Genomic DNA, 11,667 nt, shown 5'->3' with positions numbered 1-11,667 from the left:
CTTTTTAAATGGGAAAAGTACTCAAGATGTATTATGCATATACTCTCACTTTTCTGACCAGCAAGAATTTCAAATTCTTTTTACATGTTGGGTTCAAAGTCTAGTCTTACAGGTAAATCATTTGCTCCAGGACAAAAAAAGAAAATTTTAATCACTGAGATTAAAATTAATCATTAATATTCTTTAGATCTTTTAACCCACAGACTTTGCTTTGGGTTAAGAAGATGTGCCTAAAATTAGTCTTTTACAAATTCACATGTGAGTCAGTTACTATTACAACATTTTCATGAAGTGAAGTCTGTGTAGGTACACCTATACATACTTGTGGAAATTTACTTCCAAATGGGCATCAGTATCTTAAACCAGCTGAACAAGGTTTCCCAATTTAAGTACAGAAGTATCCCATATATTTTAAAGATATTCTGTGAGCATCCCACAATTATCTAAAAGCAACAAGTTCCATCTATGATCAACATACAAATATCTAATAAATATTAAAATTATTAAACTACAAGTCAAAATGCAGATCTCTCACAGAGTTAAGTGACAGCATTTTGGCACATTTATCATTACTGTACTTTATTTAATAAAGATATACATTTGCCCTTGCAAAAATAACAACTGCAAGTTTATAAATAAAACCACAGACCTCAAAGTCATGATGCTAGTACTTCAATTTATAAGCAACAAGAGTAAATTTATTTGTTTACAAATGGTCCATGACACAATTAAAATAAAAATATCGAAAGGTCACAGGATCTTAAAGAACATGTTTATTGACATTTATTTCATAAATATTCTAAAGAAAATTTCAAGATTTCTTAACTTAAAATGTTTACAATCTGTTCTCATTGGCAAAATATCCCTCAACAAATAAGGTTAACAAACAGGTCACTAAAAATGAATGTCACATTTAAAATTTGCTTCATTTTAATATTTCTGTAAAAACTTTTTAAAAAAATTTGCGAGAGCTATTTCTCCCTTCGATTACAGTAAATGAATAGTTTTTATTGTAACTATTAGACACAGTCATAAATACATCATCACCTAGCTGCTGTGAACATGACAGTCAAGTCAGTCAGTAGTATATTACTCTATAAACATAAATGGAGCCAAATCATTTTGGTATTTTTAGTCATAGCAATTTAAGTAGTCAAAATGCAAAATTGTGGTTGCCACCCAAATCACCCAAAAGCATACGATACAGTATTAGAAATCGTTTGTATCAGGTTTTTTAAGTTCATCTGTGTACTTCAGGTATCTGAAACTAAAAAAGGAATTACTTTATATTCTGATAAAAAGGTACTCAAATATTTCTTAGCATTAGTATTTATTGCTTTATATGAATACTGTATTGAAAGCCCAAGCATTCAGTTTACACACAGAAATTATAGTTAAACACCGTGTCACAAAGGCAGTGAACACATTACATTCTACAAAATCTACTTTACAGAATTTAAAAACTCTAAATATCAAAAGGTACAGCTGAAGAAACAGGTATAAATTTGGCAGCCAGTAACTGTGCCAGAGAAATTGCAACTTGCATGACACTATACATGTGAACTTGAAAATATTGAGTTTAAAGTAATCATTGTGCTTTGTGTCTGAAAACTGTAACACTGGCTGTTGAAGAAGCATGTTTAAAAATATTTAATTCACTTCAAAATGTCATACAAATTATGGTGGTTCCTATGTACCCCTAAAGCTTTAGTCATTTATTATTTAGCTCCAGTACATTACTAAAGTAATATATTAGTTCTTCCAGTACAGTGGTGTTCCATATCACTAACATTTGCATACTCCAGGATAATTTAAAAGAACGTGTAATATTCACAATGTTCAAAAAAAAACAAGCCAAAGTTTAAGGAACCTGCCCGGTTCTTCTGAGATGTTTTCCTGTCAGCTTTTTAAGTATTCATTCTACAAAATGGTATGCTAATGTCTGAACACAACTTCCAAGATAAAGCACATGTTCTCATAAATAATGAAATCTTTTTCTCAGGCACCTCAGAAATATACAAAACATTTTTAGTTTGAACAGATCTCTTGGAATGTGTTTACTTGGGTATTAAAACATACTTAAGATTTCCAGGGTTTCTCAAGGGCCAGATTATATTTGAATTCCACAGAAGAGAAAGAAACTATCTTCTGAAAGTGAACTCAATTATTACCAATAGAAAAAGTATCCACTGTATTTATTCATCTCTTATAGAAACAAAAATATAACATTTTCCCCCTTTAGAATATATATGTGTGTGTGTGTGTGTGTGTGTATATGTATGTATATATGACTTAAAGTTCCATTGTACACAACCAAACAATAAAATCTGGAAATAAACACGAAACTCTATAATTCATGTTAAAATGTTGCAACTATGACCAAAATATGAAAACTGCTAGAGCTGTCAGAAAGAGACAAGACAAAAAGCTTTCTTGTATATGTATAAACTAAATAATCTCCAAAAGGTTTTCAAAATAATAATTACTTTCCAGTTTAAAAACTTTAGTTCTAAATTAAAAAAAAATCTATACATAAACCACTGATTTGACCAAACCAAAAAAGTCAGCGGTAAGCAGGACCCAAGGAGCTGATAGTCACATTTCTTATATGTACAACTCTTTCAGGGTTTATTCCACAAAATACTTTATTTTACAACCTGCTTCTCTTGTAAAACTAAAGGTCCACTTTATTACATAAAAGTTCTATACAGTGTAAAACCAGAACTGTATGTAAAATACTGTATCTAAATGTTTCTAAACAGTTAGTCTTGTTCCATTGGTTCTTCTATGATTTCTGTGGCTTTGTCATCGTTTTCCATAGATGATTCTGAGAGAATTTCTTCAGATTTACTGGAACTGGATCCTCCCAATTCTTCTGTTTCATGGCAATCAGAACCACTACTTTCAGGGCCTATATTTCCACTATCTTCAGAATGTAAATCTTTCTCAGCTTGAGTCAGATCGGATTCCTCCATTTGATTATTTTCCTCAGAAGTCTCTTCATTCACAGTTAAGGCATCATAAGATTCTTTTCCTTGGTTTTTTCTTTCTGGGATCATTTCTCTTGATGTCATAAAAGACTCTAAAAATAAGCAAATGTTGTTGTAGTTAAATTTTATTTTCAAAATACCTCCAAAAGTTAAGTTTCATGAATTGTGATATTCTACAGTTCAAATCATATCCCCTGAAACTCAGCAGCAACTAAATAAACGTGGGAGAAAAGCCCACATGAGCATTATAAGGAATTCCATTACGTTACATTCTTTCACGCAAAAATGAAGTATAAGAATTTGAGGATCTCCTTACTCCACCCTTTTACAGATGGTCTCTAAATACCTTCTTCTTTCTCTTCATCCTCTTCTTCATCCTCTTCCATACAGTGTTGCCTGGTACAACTACTTTCCTTGTCTTTATCCTGAGATGAAGATGATGCTTCTGCTTCTTCTACCATAAGCGAAGACACTTCACTGGAAGATGTCTGACTGCCTGTCTCTCTGACTTCACTTTCTTTGTCAAATCGAAGTCTTTTTACCTCATGCCCTTCAGCTTCCACAGCATATTCATCTGGATGTTTGTTTTTTATAGGGCTCACTGAGGAACCTTCTGATCCAGATGTCAGAGTCTCACTGTAAATGTTTTTTAAAAGTTTCATTAGTAAGATTATTTTCTTCATCTTCTCCATTCTTACTTTAAGGTCTAATAATTTTTAACTGTATTTCAGTATCAAAGTTAAATTATATTATCTGGGCAAAAAAAAAAAACATAAGGAGAAAAATTTCAAAGGAACTCAAACTGTTTAATGAGTATTTCCCACTAGGAACTAGTCAACAAGGTATTAGGACCTTTCTGTTCAATTTGCCAGTAAGTTAAATGTCCTCCTATAATAAAACTACAAGTCTTGCCCCGGCTGGTGGGGCTCAGGATTGAGTGCCAGCCTGTGAACAAAAGGGTCGCTGGTTCAATTCCCAGTCATGGCAGGCGTCTGGGTTGTGGGCCAGGTACCCCTTAGGGGGCATGTGAGAGACAACCATATCTTGATGTTTCTCTCCCTCTCTTTCTCCCTCCCCCGCTTCCTCTCTCTTTAAAAGTAAATAAATTAAAATTTTAAAGCAAAAAGCGAAGACTACAAGTCTTCCATATGAAATACTCTGTATTCTCTCTCATTTAGTCTTCTTTCCCTTAATGTGATGCAGAATTTGAGATGGGATATAAATGTTGCCTTTCATGATCTACAATAAAAAATTATTCACAAAATGTCAACTCATTTACAAATATCTTTTCTAATTACTTTCAAAAACAAGACATAAAGTGCATTATGACCACTGTATTTTCTTAAGACTGTATTTTAAGAGGACCTCCCCAAATTCATCAGTTTCACTCCTTTTCTATGCCCATCTTCAGCATGTGCTAAGAGCTCCTAAAAGCACATTAAAACCTGTATTATACCACAAACAAGAGTGAATTGTAAACTATGAGTGCTGAAAACCAGCAATAAGTGCTAACAGTTTACATTATTTTTTAAATATTAATCACAAACAAACCTGTGATTTTTGTCCTCATTTTGCTGTAAGTTTGACTCTTTGCCATCTGTGCCCTCAGGCAAGCCATTTGCTGTCATGGGAACTGACAAAGAAACCTTTGGTCGATTAAGTGGCCTGGGTGTTCCCGGCCCATTTATATTAGACCTGTGGCAAGATAAATGAACATCAGTTTCCTCTTCTGCTAAAAGTCACACCTTTCAAGGTAACTGACTTTTTCATATCCATAGGTTACCAAGTTAACTAATTCTGGTTAAGTATACTCTATATCTTCCATAAAATGCCCAATTTTTAAAAAAGTATATTCAGCCTGCTACTCAATATTAGGGAAATGTAAACTCTTTGAATATTAAAAATTAAGAGTATTACCTTTCAGTATAACTTGATGAATTTCCAGGAAACATAACACCATTCATTCGATTTAAACTATTGGAATTGTTTTTTCTATGAGAAAAACAAAAACAAAAACAAAAACACCATTATGGATGGTTTAGTGTCTTAGTTTTGACAAGAATCAATAGTCTACATTTTGTGGAGGGTTAGCAACAGGGGAGTGGGAGGAGGAGAAGGGGGAGAAGGTACAGAAAATAGCATAGATAGTAGGCAGAAAATAGATAGGGGGGAGGGCAAGAATAGTAGGGGAAATATAGAACCTAAAGAACTTGAGACACGTGGTCATAAACTAAAGGGGGGGAATGGTGGGGGAGGGGGTGTGCAGGGTGGAGGAGAATGAAGAGGGGGAATAGAACAACAACTGTAATGGTATAATCAATAAAATATATATATTAAAAGAAAAGAGCCTACATTTTGTAAGATCACTGTCACAGAACCAAACAATAATCCTCTGCAAGAAGTAACAATCACGGGATTCTCTTAATTAACAACATAGGTATATTCTTTAAAAAATTCTATAAAGAAATTCTGTCTCTGTCTATGAAATCAAGAGATTTTTAACCTTAAACCTAAACTGTTTAATGCGTTATTTCCCACTAGGAACTAGCCAACAAGTTGTATAACCTTTTGGTTCAATTTTCCAGTAAATTCAATGTCCTACATATGGAAACAGTATTTAGATCCTCTCACTCATTTAGTCCTGTTTCTCAACAGGGGGCAACATCCTCCTCATTCCTGCATCCCAAGAGACATGTGGCAAAGTCTGAAAATATTTGGGGAAGGGGCAGGGAGGAAAGAGGACACTACTTACTGCTAAACCTCCTATAATTTCCAGAATAGCCACTCATTAACAAAATGTTAATTTTGCCAAGGACTGTGCAATTACCTGACATCTTAATTTGCCATATAAATATCGAGAACTGAAAATATACAGTTTCCTATCATGAGGAGGAATGTCATCAAGCAGCTATCAGTTATTCCTAAAGATGCCCTAGGGAATAGTATCTAGAATTGGATCCCAGAGCCAACTGACAATGGTAATAACATAAATCCAACAATGTAAAGATTACAGTAAATCACAAATTTCTTTAATCCAAATGCCTTTATTGGAAAAACACACAGGTAATGTTATTGGTAATATCCTACTTTGGAAACTGGGTGGTAAATTCACAGGTATTTATAAATATTATCATGCTTAATTAGACATAAAATAAATGCAACCTATTTTAAGACAAATATATTAGAAATATTATAATAATTAGAATGCTATATACTAGAAATAGAAAAATCTCTGTACTTACTCTGAAGAAGGATACACACAGCTAACAACCATCACATTCTGCAAACAAAAATTGGTGATTTTAATACAAGGAAAAGTACTACAACAAAGTTTAATCACTCATTTAATTTTTCAAATTCATACTGGTACATTGTTTCCATTTATTCTGATTTTACTAATAAAAAGAAAATAGATGTTTAAAAATAAAAACTTACAAAAATTAAAACAATAAAAGACCAAAATCTAATATCCTACTAATGCATTTATATTTTTGCCAGTCTTATTTCTTTTTACTCTACTTTAGTTACTTTGGAGCCATAACATTACATATTGAATGCAACAGAGTGGAATCATGCTTCACTTATTTCAGTCAGAATCACCCCAAGATACTTAGATATTAAAGCTTTTAGGGCAAGTATAATCAATTTCCTTATAAAGCAGTACCAATCAAAGCCTGATGTGCAGTATCATACAAGGAGGGAAGGAGGGGGAATAAAAAAAAAACCACCCTGGAATTTGTTTTACAATGTTGTGCATTTATTGTTACATGTTTCAACTTCAGTCACCTTCAAAGTACTCTCCACTTGATGCAATACACCTATCTAGACATTTTTTTCACTGCTCAAAACAGTGTTTGAACTTGTCAATTTTGATGCATTTTAGTGCTTCTACTATTTTTTGTTGTTGTTTCATCATCTCTTCCACATCGGCAAAATGTTTCCCTTTGAGGACTTTTTTCACCAGGGACACATGCACACAAAAGTCACTTGGGGCGAGACTGGATGAATAGGAAGGGTGGGACATGGGGATATAGGGGAGGTCATGCTGGTTTTGGTCAAAAACTGCCGAACACTCAGTCTGGTGTGACTAGGTGCACACTCATAAATCACCCGCTGTGAAATGGGCAAACATGTGAAAGAGCCGTTCCCGCCCCCCGCCCCCGCCAAGTTCACCGAAGCCTAGTGTAGCCTCTCACACCACCATCAGCTGGTACAGGGATACAGATGGCTTCGTAGAACACTCACCTAGCAGGCAAGCCTGTACTTCAAAGGACCTGCCCTCCAGAAGATAATTACAGGTTTTTGGGGGTCCAACCATTAATACCCCAAGAAAAGACTCAAAGTATTAACCCAGCAAAGCCCTACAATCTGTTGTAAATCACCAAATAATCGTTTTATTACTCCCAGGGCATAAAATAAGTTGAGTTTGAATTATAATCTTAAAATGAATACTGGACTATGTTTTAGGATTAATCACTAAAGTGAGGGAATTAGCCACCTGCTGGTCCAATTTTGGTTCCCAAGGCTCCTTCAGTGCCTCCCTTCTACACAAGTTAACTTCCTCAAACACCTTGATGACGTCTTTGTTCACCATACTGTTTCGTCTGTCCAAAATGCCCTTCCCTTATTATTAGCATCCCCTCAACTCACAGAAAACCTAGTTCTTCGTCCTTAAATCTGACATTTATCTTTCTCAATATCTAATTTAAATACTTTATTTTCAGTGATTTCCAGAGATGTATATTCTGAATTCTAAAACTGAAATAAATTCTATGGAATAACAAGTTTGCAAAAATATTCTATTGAAGTTAAAATATCAATTTTAGAACTTTGCAGAACATTTAGTATGTTGTGGTATACTATGAATATCCAAGAGATAATACTAAGCTGCTTCCCTAAACTTAATTGATCACAAGCCCTTCTTTGCTCTTCTATTAAATTTCTCTGAAACTTTGATCACAATTCAGAGAAAACTTCAGGTAGGTTGAGAAACTTATTTCAAGAAAAGGTACCTATAACAGTTCTTACTCAATGTGTTTTTCTGAAATATGTTATGCTACAGTTTAATATAATTCCAACAACAAAATAAATACCTTCTCTACTCCTCTGAGAAATTTGTCTGTTCCTGTATAATTTCTCCTTGGATCTGTTAGCAATTCACATAGTCGCTGAATAGTAAAAGGGATACTGCAAAAAATATAATTTTATAGTTTGAGGTCATTAATTATTAGGAACATTATTATTCTCAGTATGTAAAGTTTTATCTAGTCAAGCCTGTTAACCGACAAAAGAAAAAGCTACAATGGGGAAATGAATGAATGCATCACTTAAAAATTGGCAAGACAATAAGCAAACCTGTCTTTTTATTTAAAAAAACAATTTTCCCTTCTTTGCCTTAAAAAGCAATGCAGAACATCCAAAATTAACTGAAAGCTTAAAAACTGAATTTAAAAAACTTTAACATTATAAATTCTAATAATTCGATTTTAAGTTTCCAAGAATATACAAATAAAATAAAGTCAGAGATTATTTTAATACGGGAACTTTTCCTCAAGTGCTCTTTGCACACAAAAATTTCTTTAGTGTTCAAATAAAACTACAAATATTTTGTTATAAGACAGTAAGAAAACGATTCCAATGAAAAAGTACTATACAGTTTTGCTTTATAATAGTGTACATTTCATCAAACTTAAAGTAGATACAAAAATAATCAGTATTTTGGTAAATGACTTGTTAACTTTACTAAATAACTTTGACCATATAGAATTTTCACTTGATGAAAACAAATACAAAACTGACATTAAGTTGGAACTAAAATTATTTTTAAAAGTTTTGATCTCACATATTATTAGCATTTCTGAGAATTATAACCTGAACAGCAAATAGAAGCATCAGATAAGATAAATGCAGCCAAGAAATAGAAAATAAACTTCAGACTTTAATATCAAATCTATTTATTCTTATAAGGAAAATTATAAGGCCTCATGTTAATACTTAACATTAAAATAGCTACTTACTGTGTGTAGGCAATTTGACACAATACTCTCCCCCTCTGCCCCAAGGTAAAAGGAGACAGTGATCAATTCTGCCAGGATTCAAACCCACTTTCTACTACCTCAAATCCCATGCCCTCCTTTCCTCTATACTATACATACGACACTTAAAATCCTAAGTTTATTTTCCGATTGCACAAACTAAATTTACTTCTCATCTTCTTAGTATCAATACTATTCTTATCTTATGAAGTCAGTATAAGATTTACAACAGATTTTGAAAATGTACAAAGTAAATGTTGTTCTTATGAAAATGTAAACATTTTAGTTATTTGAGAAGGCAACAATCTAATGAACAAAATAAACTGACAAACAAAATGGTGATGGCCAGACAGAAAGGGGGCAGGGGCTGGGTAGGCAGCTGGGGGAGGAATGGGGACATTTGTAATAAATGTCAACAATAAAAATAAAATAAAATACATTTTTAAATTAAAAGAATCAATCTTTTCTCAAGTAGCATCAAACATAATGTCAGAAAACTATCACTCTGCCAAAAGACTGCACACTCACTGTAAGATGAAATGTTCCGGATATCGTAAATATTCAGAAGCAGCCAGAAACACCTAACTTCCTTGATGGTCATCAGGACTGCTAAGGGAAATTCCTCAGGCGCAGGAGTGTCTAATCTGTGGCCCAGGATGATTATAAATTGCAGCCCAACACAAAACTGTAAATTTACTTAAAATCTTTTTTTAAAACTCACCAGTTTTCACTAGTGTTTATATACTAATATAGTATATATTAAGTATATACTATACTTCATTTGCATTTATATGTGTGACCCAAGACAACTCTTCTTCCAGTGTGGCCCAGAGATACCAAAGGTTGGACACCCACATTGGCTTAGGGTTTCTGAAAGAGTACTCCTTTCCTTGATTTTAAAAATTTATTCAGCATGAAGTACACTGTCAAACTAAGAATCTTTAAAATGGAAAAAAGCACAATACACCAACATCATCAGTAAACTTACACATTTTTTGCTCATTTTTATAAAGACAACACATAACTGAAAACCTATAGCTAATACATAAAACTATAAATCCATGTTAAAATCAAGCATTTTCCCAACCTACGGTGTGTGTGTGTATGTGTATTGTAACTAACATCAGTTTCAAAACTGTCTTATCTCATAATTGAAAGCTTCTAAAGGGTAGGATCTCTTCAGATATATTATGGTCAATACGTAATTTAGTTATATACACACATAACTTAAATGCATTACATGACTTGAGAGTACAGTGGTGCGCCCGAACCTCAGCCCCTTTCCTAGATCACTGCTCTCTAAATCTTATACAGGTACCACCTATGTTATTTCCTCATTAAATATCTCATACTGATATTGTAATCACAACAGTTTCTATATTATTCAAAAGTAAATAAGATAGCACCCGGTGTTAAGAATTTTTAAATAATTAACTGACAAATACTTAGACAATGTTTAGTTATGTCTTTTTCTCCAACTAAGTACCTTTCATACACCAAAAGCTAATAATTTCTCTTAAATTAAAACCAGCTTTTAAAAAATGAAAATCCTAAAATTTCCTGTTTAACAATGTTTACACTAAATGTTTGGCTAATTTTCTTTAAGAAGGTAAGTAAAATTGCAGTCAATTATGAACAATTTATGTTTTTGTGAATACTACTACTTTTAGGGGAAAATGTGTATTACGTTTACACAGCAATATCAACAATAATAGCCTATGATAAAATAGGTTTACATTCTTAGATGCTTTCAAAGTTTTTAAAGTCTATTTAACAAGTGCCCAAGAGACAGCACTAAAATGTCATATAATACTTTCCCTTCCTCACCTGAACAGACTAAAATATTTACTTGTAAATAACAGTATCCACTGGAAATTTCAGCACAATTTTGACAATTGCATTAAAAGGTCTCTTTACATAATTATTACTTTCAGATAACTATAAGGGCCTACTATAAACTAGAAAAACTTACTATCTGAGCAGATAGACATGTAATATTATTACCATAAAATAATAATAATATAATATTACCATATTATAGTATGTACCAACTGCTAAGAGGATAGAAAGGTTTGGTTTCTGTTACTCTTCCATTAAACATAGCACACACAGACAATATACATGCCATAAAATAGCTTATTCTATCTCCTGAAAATATTAAGGCTTTTCCCAATAAAATTCTCTAGTTAAATTAAGAAACATGTCCTAAAAAGAAATCAAGAGCAAAAAAGGGCACTACTCAATCTCAGGGAAAACTATGAACCACAATTACTAAATTTGGGGTAATGGGGGATGGCTGTACTGTAAAATAAATAACTTAGTAGAAAAAAAATTGGGGGTTATTTTAAATAAAATACATTCCATTTACTCTGCAATATATAACCTTTTTGACTACAGTGTAAGATGAAAAACCAAGAGTATTTAAGGAACTGGAAAAAAAACCATTTTAAAAGGACATGACTAGTCAGCACTTTAAATTTAAAATTGGAAAAAAAATCCATTGCCTACAAAATCCAATACACACACACAGTAAAGGTTAAAAAATAACAGGTCCTTTCAAATGACATTACTCATAAATGCTACAGAAAACTGCCAACCAGTCCTCTTTTAATTTATAAATTATAAGGTAATTATTATTTCAT

At 32.8% G+C, this 11,667-nt stretch overlaps 1 protein-coding gene across 3 annotated transcripts in view; it reads right to left on the bottom strand.

Moving 5' to 3' along the window:
• Positions 1–684: 684 nt before the first annotated feature.
• PPP4R2 (protein phosphatase 4 regulatory subunit 2) overlaps positions 685–11,667 on the bottom strand; it is a 43,692-nt gene continuing 32,709 nt past the window's right edge. For 2 of the 3 annotated variants that reach the window (XM_037040973.1, XM_037040974.1), the window contains 6 exons: positions 8,084–8,177; positions 6,233–6,270; positions 4,908–4,982; positions 4,542–4,685; positions 3,337–3,626; positions 685–3,082 (listed from right to left, as the gene is read on the bottom strand). In XM_037040973.1, the coding sequence (XP_036896868.1) occupies positions 2,763–3,082; positions 3,337–3,626; positions 4,542–4,685; positions 4,908–4,982; positions 6,233–6,270; positions 8,084–8,177 (961 nt within the window). In that variant the 3' untranslated portion in view covers positions 685–2,762. Of the gene's footprint in view, positions 3,083–3,336; positions 3,627–4,541; positions 4,686–4,907; positions 4,983–6,228; positions 6,271–8,083; positions 8,178–11,667 lie in introns of all 3 variants that reach the window. The other variant, XM_037040975.1, reaches the window with a different exon arrangement.

Source organism: Sturnira hondurensis, unplaced genomic scaffold, assembly GCF_014824575.4.
Source record: "Sturnira hondurensis isolate 20B ecotype Veracruz unplaced genomic scaffold, ASM1482457v3 Scaffold0002840, whole genome shotgun sequence".
NCBI classification, from domain to species: Eukaryota; Metazoa; Chordata; class Mammalia; order Chiroptera; family Phyllostomidae; genus Sturnira; species Sturnira hondurensis.
Note: the sequence above shows the minus strand (reverse complement) of the source record. Positions and strands in the feature narration are given on the sequence as shown.